General features: G+C 40.7%; 1 protein-coding gene across 4 annotated transcripts in view; it reads left to right on the forward strand.

Moving 5' to 3' along the window:
* LOC111324186 (dynein axonemal heavy chain 8) overlaps window positions 1-21,533 on the forward strand; it is a 75,080-nt gene that overhangs the window by 30,213 nt on the left and 23,334 nt on the right. For 2 of the 4 annotated variants that reach the window (XM_088731870.1, XM_088731871.1), the window contains exons 31-67: window positions 219-353; window positions 783-842; window positions 1,326-1,490; window positions 1,720-1,840; window positions 2,318-2,538; window positions 2,791-2,859; window positions 3,097-3,195; window positions 3,279-3,416; window positions 3,919-4,139; window positions 4,446-4,609; window positions 4,914-5,059; window positions 5,450-5,651; window positions 6,098-6,438; window positions 7,678-7,785; window positions 8,333-8,419; window positions 8,558-8,622; window positions 8,932-9,001; window positions 9,198-9,412; window positions 9,642-9,711; window positions 9,939-10,053; window positions 10,194-10,292; window positions 11,097-11,197; window positions 11,653-11,799; window positions 12,013-12,087; window positions 12,312-12,482; window positions 13,185-13,337; window positions 13,436-13,546; window positions 13,971-14,137; window positions 14,781-14,967; window positions 15,526-15,633; window positions 15,802-15,941; window positions 16,769-16,900; window positions 17,582-17,893; window positions 18,745-18,991; window positions 19,714-19,866; window positions 20,659-20,968; window positions 21,172-21,432. In XM_088731870.1, coding sequence (XP_088587996.1) covers window positions 219-353; window positions 783-842; window positions 1,326-1,490; window positions 1,720-1,840; window positions 2,318-2,538; window positions 2,791-2,859; window positions 3,097-3,195; window positions 3,279-3,416; window positions 3,919-4,139; window positions 4,446-4,609; window positions 4,914-5,059; window positions 5,450-5,651; window positions 6,098-6,438; window positions 7,678-7,785; window positions 8,333-8,419; window positions 8,558-8,622; window positions 8,932-9,001; window positions 9,198-9,412; window positions 9,642-9,711; window positions 9,939-10,053; window positions 10,194-10,292; window positions 11,097-11,197; window positions 11,653-11,799; window positions 12,013-12,087; window positions 12,312-12,482; window positions 13,185-13,337; window positions 13,436-13,546; window positions 13,971-14,137; window positions 14,781-14,967; window positions 15,526-15,633; window positions 15,802-15,941; window positions 16,769-16,900; window positions 17,582-17,893; window positions 18,745-18,991; window positions 19,714-19,866; window positions 20,659-20,968; window positions 21,172-21,432 — 5,686 coding nt within the window. The remainder of the gene's footprint in view (window positions 1-218; window positions 354-782; window positions 843-1,325; window positions 1,491-1,719; window positions 1,841-2,317; window positions 2,539-2,790; window positions 2,860-3,096; window positions 3,196-3,278; window positions 3,417-3,918; window positions 4,140-4,445; window positions 4,610-4,913; window positions 5,060-5,449; window positions 5,652-6,097; window positions 6,439-7,677; window positions 7,786-8,332; window positions 8,420-8,557; window positions 8,623-8,931; window positions 9,002-9,197; window positions 9,413-9,641; window positions 9,712-9,938; window positions 10,054-10,193; window positions 10,293-11,096; window positions 11,198-11,652; window positions 11,800-12,012; window positions 12,088-12,311; window positions 12,483-13,184; window positions 13,338-13,435; window positions 13,547-13,970; window positions 14,138-14,780; window positions 14,968-15,525; window positions 15,634-15,801; window positions 15,942-16,768; window positions 16,901-17,581; window positions 17,894-18,744; window positions 18,992-19,713; window positions 19,867-20,658; window positions 20,969-21,171; window positions 21,433-21,533) is intronic. The other 2 variants (XM_088731872.1, XM_088731873.1) reach the window with 1 other exon arrangement.

A 21,533-nucleotide genomic window follows, 5' to 3' on the forward strand; every position in this document is an offset into this window, starting at 1 on the left:
GGGAAGGAACACAGAATGAAATAAAGAATCAAACGCTTCTTTAAAGTCAAGTAAATTAGCGGAGATTACTCTATGTCAATTGCGGTTTACTTCGCACGATAGAACTACTTCCTATCTTTCTCTTCTTGCACCCTTATCTCGATTGTATGATAATATTCAAGCGCCTGAACTGAATTGTACCGTTGTCTCAGACTTTTTCTCATCTTTGATGATTACAGGTTCCTCTTGTCTCCAGTGTTGACGTGTGGTTGGCTGCATTGTTGAAGAGTATTAACGAATCTCTGCGATCCTCCATCGTGGATTGTATTCAGGATATTGACTCAGGGCACAGTCTAGAAGAGTGGATTTTCAAGGTTTGTTTGGGCACAATTACCAATAGCTCAATATTTTACCCGATTGATGTACGGAAAATCGTACGAGGTTATGTCCTGCTGGATGCATGCTCAAGGAACATGACTAAGACGGCCTTTGTAGAATAAATAAGAGAAACTGAACCTCACTTTATCAACGATGCTCAACTGAAAAGGAGAAGAATTAGCCATATTTATTTAAGTAGTGCTCTTAAGTGCAGTTACCCGTAAGCTACACGCACTTCTTTTTTCGCTACATGAGACGAAAGGTTGTAATGCCTCATACTATGCATTCGACTTGGCTAACGGAGAAGGGGTGACTCCAATCGTATGGTGGCTGGTGCACCTTTCACATTATTGGGCATAATAATTTCTCGCAGTTAGCTTTCCCCTCGTGGCGTCTCAATTTCTCACATCACTTTTTGTTTCTAGTACCCTTCACAGACCTGTAGATTAGGATTACTTTACATCTGGACAAAGGAATGTGAGGCTGTAAGTGTCTACGTGTTGTTGTACGTGCCCACACTATATCAAGTACACTCCCTAAGGACATGAAATAGTCTTCGAATTATGTCTTTAGAGATACGCGGGGGTTATTGACGATGATTGGCTTAAGTTCGGAGAGAATCTATCCTAGTGAATAAATCCATCCTATATAGGCCCCATTTCTAAAGTAATATTCTCCCGTTTTCGGAGATCCTAGGATAATCTAGAGGAATCCGATCCTTTTAGATGCGATTTGCTTACGCGGAAAGGGAGACAATGTAATCGAGTGGTGGATCTCAAGCTAAGGCGGTGTTTTTCAGTTGTTTAAATTAATTGGTTAGCCTAAGTGTAATGTTGGGGAAAAAAAAATTAAGTACTGCTCGTCAGTAGAATTGGGTCAGTTCTTATACCTTAATCTAAAAAATTGAATAGCAGCTGTCCATGAATGGATCTCAGTTGATGGTTTGTTTTCGTGTCTTTATTTGTTAGGGGATCGGAGATATTCGTATTGACCGCAAAGCAATGCCCAACGCTTCTCGTCGGTTTTGGTCACTCATCAGCAAGCTGCCGAACCTTCTGGCCAAAGGTTCTTGGAAACACACTGACTCTCCCATGACTTCCTATCATAAGTTGCGGCTGGAGACTCTTGTCTCGGTAACTAATTTCACGATCAATCTTTACATGCAATTTGGGTCGGATTTGAGTACTGGAATGCACAATGATCTAGTGTTTATACTTTGGGTGAAAATGCTATGCACCAGCATCCCATCCAGGAGTAGAAACAACAGCCCTAGCGGCAAAATGCAAGCCGCAATATGCTAATTAATAACTAGTCAAGGTGGGTATTAGAGTCAGTCCTTCATAAAAACTTCACTTTCCACAGCAAGGAATGTACTTGAGAGATATTCTCGAAGACCTCGGAAGGCGCAAGCTTAGAGATGTTGTGGATTTTGAATGGAAGAGAAATATCAGGTTCTATGGAACAGACAACAGCAGAGCACCTGGTAAGTGAATCTTTAGCCTATTATGCTGTTTAGAGAACTTTCAAATTCGCATAAAACGCTTCTGAAGCTCAAATTGATTTGTACAGACTGGAGAAAGTAAATAACGTATTAAATTTATTACATAAAAAGAAGAAGAGCAAGAAACTGCCCACTCTCTGTAGTAGTTTTTCTTGTCTATTAAAAGGAATGTATACTAACCATGCACTTGAATAAGACAAATTTCTGAAGAAAATAATGAAAAACAAATACTGTAGTAGCAGTAGCATTGATCGAATTGTTTGGGTGCATAACTGAACTTTAAGGAAACCAGGAGATATAATCTCGGCATGAAGGGAAAAGACATAAGACTAAATAATAAACGGATCAAAAATAACGAACTTGGAAAAATTTGGCCGCACTTTTCAAGATGCTGTAAGATTGTTAATTATAAAATTGAACTACAACATATTCAGTCATTGACTATGTGTGACTCTTTAGGAAGGTCACCTTTACTTGGATCATTACCTTCACTGGAAGGAGCTGTTAGTCGTGCTCCCAGTTCGGAACCTCCCAAGATTACCGCTAGTGATAAGGAACACGAGGATCTCTATATACATATGTTGGACGCTCAGCTACCTTATGGCTTTGAGTTCTACGGCTGTGAAGATTCTCTCGCCCTGACTCCCATAACAGAGAGATGCTTTCTGAGTTTGACACAGGTGATACGATTTGTTGGTCGGTGGAACAGTGGTATTGTCAGTGAAATATTAGTGTTTTAGTTAGGGAGCAGAATGGAGATATCTTACGATGTTGTAATCTGGGGCTTTCCTTAGGGTCGAAAGGGAGTTGTTGGTAGTGGCTTTTTGTGAGCCATGTGTACCTACCGAGTTATGAAAATAAATAAGAGAGGAATGGATATTCGGGAAAGTAGCTTTGTTTAAGCGTTTTCTTTTTTTTCTGATTATTTTAAGGCTGTTTGGAATGTCTTTGGGGGCTCTCTTGTTGGACCAACAGGGACAGGAAAAACTGAGACAATAAAGGTAATTTTTGCTTGCAGTTCTTACTTTTCCTTCTTAATATTGCTCCTTCCCCTGCTTTTCTTCATTCCTTGCTACATAAATGTACAACTATATAGTCTAAATGCCCTTTTATTACTAGTATCAGGCGATCCTGAGGAACATCTGAAGAACCATTTGGAATGTCGTGGGAAAAATGGGGAAATTCGGCATCCCCTTTTTTTTAGTATTCATCATTCAAACCTATTTTTGTTTCCATAGGGTCTAGCATCTTTGCTTGGTCGTTACCTGGTGTCACAGAGTTGTTCTCCAAAGATGTCTTCAGCAGCGATAGGAAAGATCATTTTAGGTCTGGCTGAGGTGAGAAATCTGTGAACTCTTGATTTCCTTTTTCTCTTTTTTGTTTCATTGTCTTGAAGAACTGAATCTTGCTGTCTTTGTAGGAAGGTTGCTGGGGTCTGATGGACGAGTTCCACAAAATAAACATGGAATGTCTTTCAGTTATGCTGTTTGAGATCCAAGCTGTACTACTCGCCTTGAGAGGTGGACTTTCCACTTGCACTTTGGAGGATGGAAAGGATGTATGTGATTTCAATATGAACTGCAATCCTAAAGATCTTAGGGATACCTTTAAAGCCGGATACGCTGTGGCCTGACGGGCAACGGGCTGGATTCTCAATGGGGAAGTCTTGATTCAATCCCGGGCCTCGGTCATTCAGTTACAGGGCCTTCCCCCTCCCCTCCCCTCTCCTCCCCTCCCCAGTGTATTAATAAGTAACAACGAACTACCGGGAAAAGGTGATAAGTTGATGTTAAGTAACCAGCATTCCTCAGTTCATATTTCTGGTCGCTCTGTGCCACAAAAACCGGGAAAAGTTTCGGCAGTAATGTTCATTAAGTGCTCAAGGGTCTTTCGCTCAGATGACTTCGAATGTGACAATAACAAACAAGTAGTACAGGGTCTCTAGTTGAAAATACATTGTAGTTCAAAGTTGAGGAGCTACTAAGGAAATTTTTGAAGTGTTAACTTTTTTCAAGAGCTATCTATTGACAATTTTTTTATTTTTTTCTCTTCAATGATAGGTCACAGTTCAACCCAACTTCTCCATTTTCCTGACCATTTGTTCCAATGGACAAAACTTTGAATTCCCTCCTGAAGTCCGTGCTTTGTTTCGTTCTGTTGCCATGGTGATGCCAGACACGTCTCTGATACTCCGGGCTCACTGCGCAGGGCAGGGTTTTAAGTCACCCAAGATTTTATCTGATCGTCTGAAGCTTGTCGGGGATGTCTGTAAGGAGCAACTGTAAGTCATCACATGTAAAATCCCTTCAATAAATGAGCTACCCCAGTTTAAGAGTGTTTCGAAGGAGATAGTCGATACAGCCATAGAGAGTATTCCCAAATCTTAGGCAGTGTTTGTTTCAAGCTAAAGCAGACAATGTTATCGGGGAAGGAAACTGGAATTGGAAACTGAACTAACCAATCAGAGGATGCGTATTATGTTCATTTATGTTATAAGGTAACATAACCTACGAGAAATGAGAGCGTGATAATCAAAATAATTTCTAAAGAGGTATTTCAAATGTCTCTGCTCATCTTTCTTCGACAGGAGTGGAAAGAGTCACCACAACTTCAGTCTGTCTTCTTTTGTGGGCGTCATACAACATGCTGGAAATAGGAAAAGCTCTCAAGGACCACTGGGAAGCAAACTTAATGCTGCACAAGCTGATTTGGCGAGACCCTCCAGTACGCAGTCAATAGCCACACAATTTGGTAAGTAAAGCCGTTAGGTCGAGAACATTGATACGAGGACGTAGCTCACGGGAAAAGGGCCTATTGCAAACCTCACGAACGATTTGACACGAAACGCTGTTGCGCGTAGAGCGGATCATGTTGAAAAGTTCTTCACTCTCGCTCACAAAGTTTCGTAGCTGAAATGAAAACTTAGGGAGTATTGGTAAATTTTTTGGGTCAGTTAGGGTGTTCGTATGTCTTGTTTTTTGCGTTGTTTGTTTGGTTGTTTGTTTTTCAGTGTCGCGTCTTTTAATTAGCTAATTGTATGCATCATTTTTCTCAGGAGCTGGAAAGGACAGAGGAAGCCAGTTTGGTCAGAAAGACAAGAAGCCTACTACCCCATCTGCTTTATCTTCTGCTGCCAGACTGGAGCATTCGTTCATTTTACAATCATTACAAGAGTGTATTGGCCCAAGATTATCACCTGAGGTAACCACTGTCTTCTCATAAAGTGATAGCAGTTGAGGAAAACTTATTTTCTTGTTCTCTGTATTGTCTCTTGAAGTCGTTGTGAAGAGGGTATTAGAGGCAATTGGATATGATCGTATGACTTTCTCGCAGTAATTAGGACATTTCGGTAATCGTATTGGTTGCTAATTTAGCATTATCTTTCGAGCTTCGAGAGTAATCCGAGAATGCTCTAGATTTGCTTAACTTCGTTCAGTAATTGGTTGATACCACCGGTATCAACGGAGTGATCTTATAGTATGGGGCAATTGGTATTGCCAAAATAAGAATATTTCCTTGTATAATTTTCCTTCTTATTGTTTTACTTATTTTTCAACAAACCATTCAATTGATCCTTCTCTCTACCTTTAGGAACTGAACGTATTCAACATGGTTCTACGTGATGTTTTCTATGGTCTTCCCAAACCTCCTGCCCCAGCATTCCATATAACCAAAGTTGTTCAAGATTTTGAAACTGTTCTCCTGGCGCACACACGCGAGAAAGGTTTTGTCGCTCATCAGCCCTGGATCGCAAAGATTCATCAGCTGTGGACTCTCTCCAAAGTTCACCGAGGTGATTGATTCCTTAGAATTGTAGTTAGGTGGTCATTTTACTTACCTCACCAACAACATGTACCCATACATGCGAGAGCATTTACCTGTGTAAACCGGAGCATCGGGGATTCGGCGATGGCAACAGCGCTCGGTTCACATCATTGAAGCAAGAATTCAGTTCCTCTACTTAGATTAAAAAATTAGTGGAGGTTACTCGTTGGTCTCGTTTCTGCATCTTTGAAGGTTGTTTCGGGCTCCCGGGATTAACTCCTTCTACTATGAAGTAACATTAAAAATTTACTTGATCCGATGAAGTGCTCAGCTTTTCATCGATTTGACATTGGTAAAGACCAAGATTTATCATTACGAGCGACGCTTTGAAGTCAGACTAGGAAAGAACATATTTAAGCTTTTGCCTTCTATTATTCTTATACCTAAAGAAACATTTATGGTATTGCTTCTTAGGAATCATCGTCGCTGGGCCTCCAGGTACTGGCAAATCCTCCTGTATTTCAGGACTCGTGGAGACCCTCAGTGAATGTTCACTGGTAAAGCACAAGAACACAGGTTCACAGATGCACACGCATAAGTTACAGAGAATAAATCCATTGGCCGTATCCGATCCAGCTCTGATGTTTGGTAAAGTGAACACATCTTCTGATTTTGAGGATGGCATCTTCACTGCTTACTTCAGGAAGGCCAACAAAGACCATAGTGTACATAAGATGACCACTTGGCTGTGCTTAGACGCTCCTTTGCATCAAGGATGGGCTGAGTTTCTGAGCAGCGCATTGGATAAAGGAGAGGTGATGACATGTCTAGAAAACTTTTCTCACGCCTTAGAATACGACTTTGATGGGATCTAAAGCACGGAGAGGGATGAGTAGATTTTGTCAGGACTGACAGACCATTAATGAGACTCATTTTCCGTATAAAGTGTCTTCTTTAACCCTTTCACTCCCGAGATCTCATTAGTAACTCCCCTTCTCACACAAGCTGACCGCTGCAACCTGACATTTATCGCAAATTCAAAGCTAATACAAGTAGCATACACTACGACCGGAAAATAACGAAAAAAGTTCCAGGCTAGTACATTATACTGGTATTGTATAAACATTTAAAATCTTTGGGTGGGTGGGCGGGAAAGTCGGCAATGGCGGACGCATCAAAAACAACTGCCCGCCCCACAGGTCACATGACCTATACCCAGGCGCCAGCGGCGTGTGAGAAAAACATTTTTCACTTATTTTGTTCCGCTCAGCCAGTGAAAAGTCACCCTTACTGTCTGCCATTCAATTCTTATGATGTTAGTTTGCAGAGTTGGGTATTGGATCAGTTCATAATACCTTACTTGATATTTTTCTTTATTCTCGTCACTTGACTACTTGATATTGTATTGATGCATTGTGAGGAGAAGTTCTGTCTCGGTCACTCGTGCGAATTGTGAGGAGAAGTTCTGTCTCGGTCACTCGTGCGAATCAAAGGATGAACGATATCCCAACGATACACGCATAATCTAATACCTCAAATAACAGTCATGAAGATCTTGGTGGATATAAATTTATGTAGAAGGCACCAAACGGTACACTTCCATTCATTTAAGGATACATGCTCGGATTTGACCGTGCATATTTTTCACTCAGAAGAGAAGAAAAATTTTGCCTCTCCTCCCCGCAATTCCACGCACGTTCCTCTTAAGAGGCAATAGACTGAAAATGAATTTCTGGAAATTTTGCCATACAATTTTTTTTTCAGTAATGTAAGATGACTTAAGATAATTTCAAAAACTTTTGTTTTTCCATATGTTTGTCATTTCACTGTTGCTGTGGACAATATGTTTACCGCATAAAGGATTTTATGCATCTCACTATGCGTGAGGTCATTTGTGAAATCGTATAAGACGAGCTAATTGTTGTTGAAAGATATCGCATTATGTTGAGTTGCTATTAGCACGTCGAAAGATGTTATCTTCTGTCGAAAGTTATGCACTTTCAAAGTGGTAATGCTTGTGATTTTGTCTCCGTGTCTTTTTTTTTTTGTTTCAGTATCTGAACCTTTTGAACGGTGAAAGGCTGCATCTGTCAGAATATGTCAAACTGATTTTTGAGACAGATGATCTAACAGACGCTTCACCTTCTACTGTCTCTAGATGTGTAAGTATATTTTTGTCTCAATTTTCCCTCTAGCTGTTGTGAGGAGTCAGTTTTAAATTCTTTAAACTACAGCTTCATTCTGTTAAAAAGAAGTTCTAAGTCGCCGCTTCCGTATCATTATTTGTGTGCTGTTAGCGTATATGATATATGTATAAGGGAAATGAACGTGGTAGCTATAAAATGGTAGTGTAATGCCGGCTGGAATCGTAGTGTGAGATCACAATTGAGGTTGACTCACCAGGAAAAAGGATGTATGCTTGATCATACGAGTATTAATGTTGATGCGATCACCATAAAAAAAGGATTGAAACTGCGGTACCCATCATTTCCAATCACGATCTTCCTTAGAACACCTCTGATTAAGTCGTGTTGTTTAACTTTCAACGCCCTTCACTCAAATGAGCTTCCTTGAAGCAGCTCTTCACACAGTCATCACTGAACCGTGTCCTTGCTTACTCTGTTTTTTTATTATTATTATTATTATTATTATTATTATTATTATTATTATTATTATTATTTTTATTTTCACTTTTCTTTGTGACCTCAGGGTATGGTGTACATGGATGAGACTGTACTGGGCTGGAGACCTTTGGCCGAAGCTTGGCTAGCAAACAGATCTCCCCAAGAAAGCCACGTATGTGTTCATGATCAACAAATGAAAACAGAGCGTTTGTAAGATCGAGCGAACCTTGGAATTAGTGTAATTTGGGAATAATGACGAAGAACTTTAGGCAATCCTAAAGCTAACACGTTGTGCCTTCCTCTCTCTTAGTGTTTACAAAGAGCATTCAACAAGACCGTTGATGTCATCTCGCAGTTTGTTCACTATGAAGCAAGGTAAGCTTTCGTTTAACCTTTTAAGTGGGTCAGCATCTATAACCCAGAGATAAGAGGAGAGAGGGGGAAGGGGTAGGGGTGGACTGGCTACTTACCAGGGAGGAGAAAGAATGATAATACCCGACACATGAATCTGTAATAGGACCGAACTGGAAACGAGGGACTCCAAACTTGAGGGGCCGGTATCTTGCCAAAATGTTTGTTTGTAACGATATCTCCCCAAGTCGCTCTGCTTCTTGACACGTGATCAGAGTTCAACTGAGTTTGTTACGTTAATAACTGTACTCTTATTTTTGTTTCCTTTTTTAGACCATTCATGAAAGTTTGTGAGGTGGGGCTGTTTAACACGTGTCTCGCATTGTTAAAGGCTTTGATCGAGGTAAGTGTGAGAGTTATGTACACTACTGTTTGTGTTCGTTTTTTCCATTCAGCCAGAGTCATATAACGAAGATTTGAGTGTAACTTAATCGACTCGCCCTGCAGATTTATTGTAGTGAATGTCAAGAATGTCAAAAGTAATGCAAGTTTCTGTGTTTTTCGTTATGATCAGATGTTTCGATCTCACTTCATTTCAGGGAAACACTGACATTGGTGGCGAGCTTCATATTGAAAGGTTGTACCTGTTCTCACTCATATGGTCATTTGGTGGACTTTTGGATGAAACAGACAGGAAGAAGTTCAGCGAACTGTTGCTGTCCCTGACAACGGCCTTGCCAGATTATGATCAACAAATCTCCGTGTTTGATTATTATGTTGATGAATCTGGAGAGTGGGACCCGTGGCAGTCAAGGTGAGTTTCGTCGCGGTGATTCAGAGCAATTTTCAGTTGGATGTCGATATCAATACTTCATTGCATTGATTTTGCTTCATTATACTTTGTGATGGGTGTACAAAAACTCGTGCTACCCTCTCGAACAATTATTTTTGTAAATTTTAACCCAATTGTGAGCTACATACCCATTTTTTCGTCGCCAGAGGGCAAGGAAAATGTATTTACTCTTGCTTTTCTTTCGATAAAGAGTTCCAGAAGTAAGCTATTTCGATGCAGCAGATCTCCTTGGGGAGGTATTTGTGGACACAATTGACACAGTAAGTCTTCGTATCATAAAAATTAAGACATTCTTAACTTAATTCATTTGATTGTAAGTTAACTTGCTTCTTAATTAACGTCATTATTCCTCTTCGATGAACAGACATCTTAGAATCCCTAATGCAATCCCAAAGTTGGAATGCATGAGCCAAATCAACAAAAGAAATGGACGACTTCCGCACAGAGGCTGTCATTCTTTAAGACCTGGTGTTTTTTTCTCCTTTAGATCCGTACACGTCAGTTGATGGATTTGGCCTGCGCTTCTGGCAGAAACATTTTGCTGACCGGTCCTGCAGGATGTGGGAAAACATCCCTGATTGGCGACTTCCTCGACAAGCAAGGTGAGCGTCAAAAACAATCTATCATTACCAAATTTGGTAGTTCCCGCTTTGTTTGGCAGTGGATAACAAATGGATAAAAGAGTTACATTTTGATTCGATTTTGTTTTCCAACGGTTTTTTCTATCTATTGCACTTTTCAGAGGATAAGAACCAAATTGTGAAACGCTACGTCTATTCAGGAACTTCGGGAGCTGCTTCATTACAACAGTTCATTGAACATAACATTTACCATAGGCAAGGTGAGTTGACCTCAGTTAGTGTTAGTATTCGAGTACGAAGTCCTTACGGCAACTTCAGGAGCCATGAAAATTAGCATTAATACATTCTCCTTATCTCCTTCGTCATTTAATGGGTGTCCTACCCATTTTTTTATCATAATTTGTTCCTTCTCCTCGTTTCTTTCCCATTTCTCCTTTCTCTGTTCACCGTACTCCTTCCCTTTAGAGACCCACGCAGGTTAGGCCGTTATCGTAGGGCGCCGTTTTAGGTTTTCCGGCCATTTTTCTCCCTACTCTGTATCATTTATTATTACACGACTCGGGCAGTCAGAGGGCCAATAACTAAAATCAACCAATCAAAATGCTCTATTGCCGGTCAATATTCTCTCAGTATTGGACCGGGCACTGTCCCGAATGGTCCCGAATGATACCGCACTTGTGTCCCTTTGAACTTCAGTCGTATAATAAATCTCTTATTAACCAAGCTTGCTCGGGACCGTACTGAAAGAATATCGGCCCTCGGTCTTTTTTGAACGGACCTCGGGCCGATATTCTCCCAGTACGGCCCTCGCGCTTGGTTAATAAGATATATGTATTTTTTTCTTTCACGATTATTTCCTCTCTCATGTGCTGTTTCTCTCCCCTCTAAGATAGCTGCGCGACTGTGTTTTGGTTTTCAGAAGCGCAATGCCATCTGTTTCGTAAAAATTGTGCAACGGAGGTAAACAACTTTTTACAAAGAGCAGGAAAAGGCAATACAAAATCAATGTTCCATAAGTCCATAATTTGGGGACTTAGCTTTCCATTTTTTTATTTTCGACTTAGGGTTCGTGTATGGCGCTAAGAAAGGAAAAGTACTCAGCATGTTTATAGATGATCTTAGCCTTCCTCAGCGGGATCAATATGGAACACAGGAAGTCAACGAAGTGAGTTAAACCTTCTATCTCTCTCTCCTCTTGCTCCGATCTTTGCGACTGACGTGAACCAGGAGGTACCGGCGTGTGACATAAAAATTCTGCGGAATGTCGATTTTTTTGTGTTCGCTTACAAATTGTTGCGCTAGTGATAGATTATATTTCTGCAGAGAACTTATTTTTTGCGATTTTCTTTCTTAATAGGCTGACAGTTACAAAGAAAAAACGTTATATGTTCAAATTTTTAATAGTTCGAGAAGTATATGCGGAGCAGCTACATCTTGGATGCTTTTTATTTCTCGTGCAGATGTAAATTAAGGGATTCCATTTTGTTGCAGTTTATTTTGCCGGATTTTCTTTTCATTTGGATTTCTTTTGTAAGCGTGAAATTATTATTGCGGACAGAGGACTATCCAAAGAACCCGAGAACTTTCGATGCCACTCTGACCTGTCCTTTTTTTAATTAGCTGTTACGACAAGTACTCGACGAAAAAGTCCTGTTCAACACCAAGAAACCTTTTGACCGTCGTGTTTTAGAGGGAGTTGTTGTTACTGCAGCTATGAACATGCAGTCAGAACTGGTGACCAGCCAGCAAATTCCTGAGAGACTTAAGGTGCGTATGATGATGATTTTACCGTCGGAAAGAAAATCTCAGGAATAGGGAGAAAGCTTAATTTGTGAATATTAGTGTATTACTTCTTTTGCAAACCCTTTCTTTTCTTATCTTATCTCTAAATTAATCGTCATTCTTGAACCGTAGGCAGACTTATTTTATTCTAGTGATCTCTTATTTTCGTGTGTTAACGAACAGTAACTTGTCTTGCAGCGCCATTTTGCAGTTTTCCGATTACCAGCTCCGTCGGACGAGTCGCTCTTCACTATTGTTACCGCTATTTTAGAGGTGTGTGAAAATAGCCTTTGCTCTTTGTATCAACTTCGTCAAGAGCGTGGTAAAACAAAACTAAAGCTACTCTAGACTATTTTCAAGGCTCATCTGAAAACATTAATTTGTCAGTTTTTAATCTGCCAAACAAATATGATTTTTCTTCCCTGTGGATTTCTTTTGGTGCGTTACCTTATTATAACGCGTACGTAACTCTCTTCGATTTTGTTGTACCTGTTTAGGCCAACATGGCTCAGAATCAAGGCATGGGTTTGCCACATGAGTTTCACGAGCAGATAGTGATGGCGTCGTGTATGCTGCTTAACAGTTTGCAGGGTGTACTGAGACCTTCTCCAACCCCTGGAAGGTGTCATTACCTGTTCAATCTCAGGGAAATAACCAGAGTGTTTCAGGTGCCGTAAATGCTCCGAAATTAATTGTAATTTAAACTAGACAAGTAGGGGTTGTTAGCTACTTGAGAAATGGATTCCACGTTGCCTCTGACCGGATATTGGAGAATTCTACGTCTAAACTTCAATGGCCTGAGCTTTTATTCAGACGTGGGCATTTCTGTTTTAAAAAGAATACGTTGAAATCGAGAGAAGCTTATGGGTAGGAGCGTAAATAGAAGTGCTATGGGATTTCCACGTGAGTAAAATTCCTCGCTTAGGTTTCGCTAATTCCAGATCTTCTTGAGATCTCCGAAAACGGCACTGATCGAAAAATAATTTTTAGATCATTTCGGAAGTAAGGCATTTGAGATCGTGTGTTTAGTTAGTCTCTTGATTCGACTCGCTTAAGTAAAAAGTTAAAATGGAAATTGAACAAACGTTGGTTGAAGATTTGCAGTTTGTGTATCGGAACATCGCAAAAGAAAAGTTCTTCATTAGTAATTTACTGGCAAGCAGGCACGCGATGAGAAAACCATTTACATTATCAAATTTGAGATGTCTTTGTTTAACTGCAAATTCTCATCAACAACCAACAAAGAAATGTATCGTCACTAGTTTGGAAAATTTGCTTTGAAATCCTGGGAGTGAAAGGGTAGAAGTAGGGTAGAAATGCAAGTAGACTTGCATTTTCTTTGTTGTAATTACTGGATGTTTTGATTTCAGGGGTTAAAGAATTGTTCAGAGGAGATGCAGGCTGATGAGGAATACGTGGTATCCCTGTGGCAGCATGAAGTAACAAGAGTGGTTAAGGACCGTATATGCCGATCAATAGATATTAAATGGTTCGAGAAAACCCTTAAAACAATTATTAAAGAGGTACAACTGCGAAAAAAAGTTGCTTTAATGAACCTAGTAGTTTGTCATAGTTTGTCATGTAAAGAACAGATCACCTAATTCTTTTTGTTTCGCTTCAGAACTTTCCAGAGCTTCCTGCCAATTCTCCTTCTCCTCTGTTTATTACTTTTCCTCTGGATGCTGGACTTTACGCTCAGCGCCCTGTGACCCAGGGACGCGTTGCACCGAAGGTTTGTTGTCGCGCCTTTAGAAAAGATTAAAAAGAAATGGAAAGAACGAAATTACAATACGTTTAGTACTATGAATTGAGCGCAGCAGTAGCCCTCTAGACGAACCACACCAGGTAGAGAGGAATTTGAGACCTAAAGTGAGTCGTGGGTTAAAATTCACAAACCTTACTGCAGATCTCTTGATGCTCTTCCGAAAGAACTATGGAGACAAAATAGGGAGACTTTTTTATGAATATCATTAAACATTTCGAAACGTTTTTGTTTCAATTGATAATATCAACACTTTCTTTTCTCGCCATTTGCAATGTTATGGCCCAGTGAAAATGTTTGGCAAATAAACCTTAATTAAAGTAATGTTCAGCACCATTCTCCCGTGTGGATTTGGCGATAAATATTCGACTTCTTATTGTGTTTGTTATTACAGCTCCTTCTTCAAGCCATAAATAACATTGAAGACGTGTCCCCTTGTTTGCAAAGCTATCTGAAGCGTTACAATGACGAGTTTAGCGGGGAAGGACTGGATTTAATGATCTCATCTCATGTCATGTTTCATGTTGTTCGTCTGCACAGAATCTTAAGTTACAAGAACAGGTAAACAGCTGATGGACTGAATCATGTCGAAATTTTTTACTTTGAATTATTTTGATAGTTCTGGTCGAGCGAGTTAAAAGCCACTGTATTTTGGACAGGGGAAGATGGGATGAAGAGATTGAGTCTGCCTTATTATTCGTTATGCCTCTAAAGTTATTTATAGACTCATACCATTTATCTAATCTGTTAAGAATTACGGAGGTAATCTAGAAATAGAGAGCTTTAGGTCCTGGGAGGAGTTTAGCCACGAATAAGAGATTTGAGCACGCGCGGAATGCTAACTAATAGAAACCTCGCGCGGCTTCATTGTGATCTCTATGATCGGCACAGTTTGCTCACTTGTAATTTTCGGACGCAATCAAACTGACTGAAAAACTATAAAAGCTTTGGATACGTCGGGACGTTGGTTGTACCAAAACGCTCTACCTCCAATGTCCACGGCTGTTGCGTTTTCCTGCCAAACTAACTCATGGTTTACGCGCCAGTTTTGAAAAATCTCTAGCTCGTATTCGTCCAAGTCCTATGAGGAATCTAATGTAAGGAGTATTTGGGGGTTTCAATCTCTGGGCACAATTCTCTCTCGATTTAAGTCTACGCGCGCCTCTCATTTTTCTTTTTTTCTTCCATTTATTCTTTATTACAGAGGGAATGCATTGCTGATTGGGTCGATAGGGACTCACCTCAACTCCCTTGCAGCCTTAGCACTGTACATGTTGGAATATCCCATTCACCCTGTGGACTGTACTTATCCAAACACGTTCCTTGATGGACTCAGATCTGCTGTGCGTCAAGCTGGCTGCGATGGAAAGACAACCACTGTCTTGTTTACTGTAAGTACAAAAGGGGACCTGAACTTCCAGAAGCACAATTTCACGTCGTTTCTGTATACCGAGTTTCAGAATAAAATGGTTTTATAAAGATCTCAGTGGTTAAGGATCCTAAATGCTCGAATTGGAGCTGTTTTCTAAACGTTTGACCCCTAGGTGTGACTAACAGCTAATTTCTCCTTTCTCTATCACCCCTGGATCATACATTATGCCCACGAGAATGAAGGAAACGATCACTAACTAAAGAAGCTCTTGATTGTTCAACGAATTCTCCTTGTTAGCACCTTAGGAAACGTATAAGGAACAGTGTGAAGAATGTGCACTGTGATGTCAGGGTGTAAAGGGTCAATTAGGCATCCTGAAACTGTCTTAAAGAAGTAAGGGGTACAACAGTTATCTTTGATTTTCGACGTCGCTTTTTCGGGTGGAATCAAGATGTTAAGATAAATTTTACAGTCAGAGAATCCTTTTTATGAAGGCGTTTACCATTTAAATTTGAGATAACTCCCCTCAACGGTGGTGTTATTTTGACTTGAAAATCCTTTTGTTTTTTCATTCCAGGCACCAGATTTAAGGGATGACATGTATTTGGACGCGTTAAACAGTTTGCTTATCAGTGGGGAGTATCCGCCGCTGTTCTCTGTGGATGAATTGGACAGCTTGCTGCAGGTAATGCACTTCACTTAAGATAAAGATGAACCTCCAAGGAACCTCTAAGGTTTTCCTCAAATATGTAGCCTTAGCCTTTTCCGTTTTCTTTGTTCCCATTATTATCCCTGTTCACTCTGTTGTTGTTGTTTTTTTTTTTCAACTATTTCTGTTATGTTTTATTGACAGGCTTTGATGCCAGCTATTAAGAAGAAATTCTCTAACTTTTTGGCGGATCCCATGAAATTTTTCCTCACTCGTGTCAAGGCTAATCTTCACATTATCCTTTGTCTTCCACCCACTCATAAGCTGCTTAGAACTGGCCAGAGGTATGATAAAAATAACTCGAATTAAGCCAAGTGATTACAGGATTTTCCTAACTTGCCAATTTCCACTTGTAAGAACTAGCCAGTCGGAGTTTCCTGTTAATAAATGGATGACTACTAGGTTCATTGCATTGTGGATGGTCGGTTTTTTTTAAAACTGGCAGATCTGTTCCCAGGCGTAGCGGTGAGATAGTTTTCACACTCTTGTAAGGAATACCTGTGAAGTGTGGTGGAGTTTTGAGTGCCTGATAATTCAGACGATGGGACAAAATAATTTACAATCTTTCTGTTGTTGAAACATTGGGGAAGAGAACACTCACAGGCGATGTACTCTCGCTTTCCTTTCAAACCGCTAAAGCTTGCTTAGAACCTCTCCTTCAAGCCGTGCCAGGCCTCATTGCTGATGCAGTCCGGCCAAAGTCCCCCGAAAAGTGTTGTGATGCGCATTTGATCATATCCACATGTTAATTTGCGCGATATAAATATTAAATTATTACTATTATTACAGCGCACCCAAGCCTAGTCCTAACTTTGGAAAAGAATTTCGTTTGACAATTATTAACCCTTTACGCCTTAACATCAGTATCCAAGTTCTCCATACCGTTCCTCATTCATTTCTAAGGGTACTCACAACGAGAATTAGTCAAACAATCAAGAGCTTCTTGAATTCGTGATTATTTCTTGTGTTCTCGTGACCGTAATGTTCGATTCAGGGGTGATTCTGTTGGGAGAAGTAAGGTGCTGATCACACTCAGGGGTGAAAGGGTTCAAGGACAATCATATCGAGGCTGGCCATGATCTGTGCGATGCATTTGTCCTTTTGTTCATAGTTGTTACCCTGGTATCCTTTATGGCTGTCAGATGGATTTTGTTAAGGACTGGCCTCAGTACGCATTGGAAGGAGAAGCCAGCCATTATCTTGAGAAATACAAAGTGCTTGACGACATCTCTGAACAAACTAGGTACGTGCGGCGTCGTCTAGACAAAACTAGGTACGTGCTGCGTCGTCTAACAAAGCTTCTTCGCAGTGTTTTGAGTCGTTTTCATGTGACAGCGAAGTTTTCTTAAAGCTGCGAAAAACTTCGATAAAAGTAAGAGGAAAATACAAAAATCAAAAGTGAGTGAGAAGATTGGACTCAAATATGACAAATTTTATAAAAATTACAAACGACCAATTTTAAAATGTTAGGTGGATTTCAATTTATGCAAAACGTTGAGCTGTGTTTGTTGTACGCCCTCTTATGCCGCCGAGCGAGCCAGTGAGGTATTTTCTTGTTAAAACGTTCAAACTGCATTTGTAAATGTTTTTCCGTGATAAAAATCTATCCTTTTTACAAGGAACAACATTGTCTCAAAACTCAGTGTCATTCTCTGGGAACACAAAGTAACTTGGTGCCACTTGCTCACTGCATGTTTGCTGTGTTTAAGAGGCATATGATAGTCCCTATAAGAAATTTTGAAAGAATTGGTTGGTCACCTTTATCATCCGTTTGCTACGATTCTTTAATTCCGATTGCATCACGCCGGACGCTGAGCCAGATGTAAAGAGTACCTCGTTGCGTTGCGTCAGTATAAACCATACGTGCCTTTATCATTGAAACACTGTGTAGAAGTTTCACTGTATTCTCATATACTTTTTACAGAGACAAAGTGGTTGCGTCGCTATCAACCATTCACGGTCACGTGTTAAGAGAGTGCCACCAGATCCCTTGGGCCGGGGACGACCATCTGTTGACTAGAGCCGAGTCTCCCCCTGAAGAACCCAGTGCAAGTGAACCGCGCTCGCTTTCGATCCTTCTAGAGAAAATTAATTTGAAGCATCAACATAACGGAGTAGCCAACATAACCAGGGACGTGTTTGTCGGGCCCACCACGTACATACAGTTCATGCATTGCTTTAGACACATCTTTAGGGACAAGAGAAAAGAGGCAAACGAACGAGTTGATCGACTTACGTAAGTTGATGCCAACGTTTGAACGATTTTCTAGTTTAGTCTATGTAGTATATGCATGAAAGAGGGATTTTTTTTGTTACTGCATATAAAAATTCCGCTCGTCTCAGTAGGAACCTCGTGATAAGGTTGATTCGCTCCAAAGCTGCGATCTCCTGCCTTGTGGAGCTTTTCCTAGCCTTGACTCAGCCCGGAATTCTCGATACAAAGTTCGCCGTGCACTAACCACGAGCCCTCCTCGTACTCAACGAAGATCTTGCTGAGCAAAAAATTTTCTCAAACCCCCTTTGCTTTGCGTCCGTGAGTCTTTATCCACTATAAATGACTAACAAATCGCGATGTTAAGAGAGTAGGCTGAAATATTTTGATCAAGATAATGATTATGATCTTGCGTGCTCCTTGTTCAGGTTAACGCTCTTCTTATTTCGAGTTACAGTTTTTTGTACCAAGAGAAGGCTGTCCAGTGTATTTGTCGCACAACCTCTTACCATATTTTTACAACTTTTCTGTCATTTCCTAAGATTTTTTAAAACATAGTTACGATTTCTGAAACTAAAAAAAATGAGGATACGACTTGCCCAAAGTTGCTGTGGTGGAATAGCTAAGGCTTTGTTTTTCAGGATTGTATTTCCCTCAGTTTAGGAGTTGTTGTTGTTCGCAACCGCTAAAACAAGTTGTCTCGTCCGGTTTAACGGGAACTACTAATTGTCATCTTTGATTTTGTTCCGTTAAGAAACTTGTTTTAAATAAAGTATTTCTTTTTCTCTGCCTGTTCGAGACGTATCTAGGACATTGACGTGTTCATTCACTCATTCTATTCTTTTACTTACGTTCTCTTCCTCTATTTCCGTCAGCCGCGCGCTAGAGACCCTTGAGCAAACTCGCAAAGATTCTGTGGTGATCAAGGATGTGATTGCAGAAACCAAAAAACAATTGTCTGTGGCTACGGTCAAATCAGATCAGTTACTGGAAGCTCTCACTGCCAAAGCTACAGCGCTGGAGAAACTTAAAGCTAAACTTGGCGTCGGGAGTGCCACGTTGAGTGCATTTGTCGCACTTATTGATAGCGAAATTGAAGAGGATGACTTAGCTCTATTGCAGGTTAATTGATCTTACTGTTTTAAGCCTGTGAATGGGTTTTCTTTTCGAGAATGGGGCGAAGGGGATAGTGGAAAGAAAATGAGCTAGAATAGTGTAGGGTGTGGCAGGTGCTCTCCTTCTCCCGACTTTCTTCCTCGCCGGCCGCTTTACTCAGAGCCCATTCCTCCTCGGCCCTTTCAACCGAAGCCTGTTCACGGGCTAAATGTTTCTTACTCTTGTGCTGGTTTTGTTGTTAGCTCTAAATAAGAGGGATGGCATTTTTGAGTTATAGGAAATCTCCATCTTTTAACAGTTAAGTAAAAGAAAGTCGACGCTAAGCCAGTTACTTTTGTTGTCTCTATCTTTCCTTCTTTGTCTATTTAGGTTTGTTTATGCCAGTTTGTCATTTAGTCAGTCCGTTCGTTTGTCTATTTGTCAGTCTGTTTGTTTGTCAGTTGGTCAGTCTGTTCGTTTGTCAATTAGTCAGTCTTTTCGATTGTCAGTTACTCTGGCTTTTCGTTGGTCAATTGGTCTGTCTTCTCGTTCGTCAATTTGTCAGTCTGTCTGTTCAATCATTAATTGGAGCGGTAGTTCGTACATTTGATTCTTCCTTTGTTCCTTCGTTTTAAACTTTTTAGCGAAAACTTTGATTGTTAGCCTGTAATTTGAAATGTAGTTTAAGGCTTCTTTCTCACTTCGATGATTTCCTTTTCTCCCTTGTGTCTCCATCCGATTGTGCGTAGCAGGATGATGAGGCGGACGAGTTAGATGAAGAGTTTGAGAAACTGAAGAAAACCAACATAAAGAGCCGTCGATTAAAGGTACTGGAGGAGATTTCTCTCGCAGAGAAGGAAGTGGAGGACACTAAAGTAGCTATGAAGAAGGCTGAGGAGCAGGTTGGTTCAATAGAATTCAAACTGCTAGTGATTCCGGCCTCCTGTTGACTCTCAATTTTTTCATCATCATCATCTTTATATGCCTTATTTTAACAATAAAAAATATTTAATGACAGTGATAACAGTTAGAAGGCGGGGAGACCCAAGAAGCCACCAGGCTTATGGGAGAGCCACCTCACTTACAATAATAAATTAAGTAAAGAAAAAGTGCTGCGAATGTGCGGCTTGGCCAATTCAGTGATTATTTAAGTAAAAACTCTTGCAATTTCGTTTTAAAGCTGAGAAAGTTTGACGAACGAGTGACTGAAATAGGGAGAGAGTTCCAAATTTTAGGACCTTGGTTGAGAATTGTAAATTGCTTGACATTTGTACGGCACAAATGCGTTCGATAATTACTGGCTGTTCTGGTACCATAGTTGTGAATTTGGCTATTCCTTACAAAAAGATCGAGAAGCAATGGGGGCAATAAGTTATTTTTGAAATAAAACATAAATTTGGCGATTTCAAACGTATTTTGTTTAGAATTTGCCCATTGTGATTGCATATTCCAGGAAAAAGGAGGTGAAAATGGGCAAAGAAATTCACTGCAGGGTTTTGGGTCGCTTTTTGATTGACTGTCGTTAATCCCTGGAGGAGAGATTCGCACAGTATATCTCTCCATTTAGGAGTGTTAATGGCTACCGGGAATTTTCTGAGAGAGCTATAATCTCAGTCACCACCGGGATAAGCGAGGAGCCCTATAACTTGCTGGGTTTGCAATGCATGATCTAACCTCAACTATGTTGTATGCAGGTTAAGCACTGGATGCATAAGGTTGACAGATCTTTGTGCGAGCGCCTTAGAGCTTTCCAGAGCCCCCCACCTATGGCCGGCATGGTTATGGTGATGGTAATGGTTTTACTGGGTAGACCAGAGTTTGCTCCGGGCATTGGAGGAGCGGGATCCAGCGTCCCACCTCCGACAAGGCACGATCGGAGAGGAGATCATAGTTCATCTCTTGGGACTGGCTCAGATGAAGCGTCTCGCGCGAGCTCCGCGACACACAAGAAACGGAGCATCAAGGAACAACCGCAGAAAGTAGGGCCACAGGCTGCACTGTTGGGTAGGAAATCATTTCATTCCTAAATGTGCGTCTTACTTGCTAAGCTTTTTATCTTAATGGTATCTTTTTCAAACTTGTTGCCATTAAATTACCCAGGAGAAACACTCAAAATATTGTGGACGTCTCAGAGATGTTGTGCTGTCTCTCTTTCTTCCCTTTCTTTTTTTCTTCCTTTCATCGATATTTCTCTTTCTCGATCATAGGAGTCAACGCCGAAGGTAAAATTGACCGCTCAACATGGAAAGCTATCCAGCAAATAATGAATGACTCGCAGAAGTTTGTCGAATCTCTACATCACATTTCCAGGAAAGAGGGACTACACGACGACATCCTCAAGGGTGTTCAGTCTTTTTTGGCTGCATCCAGCGGCGGAGATGTCACTGACAGTGACCTGCGCACTGCTGCTCCAGGTGCAAGTGCGAGCTCTTACCAGCCTTCCCCCGGTCGAGCCTCGTTTACCCCAGGTAAATGTTAGAAAGAGTTAGTGAGTCTATAGCCAACAAACGGGCTCTCCTATAAGGTTGGCCTAAACTTGATGGATAAACGGTTAAGATAATGGCCGGCA

This window comes from Stylophora pistillata, chromosome 8 (assembly GCF_964205215.1).
Source record: "Stylophora pistillata chromosome 8, jaStyPist1.2, whole genome shotgun sequence".
Taxonomy (NCBI): domain Eukaryota; kingdom Metazoa; phylum Cnidaria; class Anthozoa; order Scleractinia; family Pocilloporidae; genus Stylophora; species Stylophora pistillata.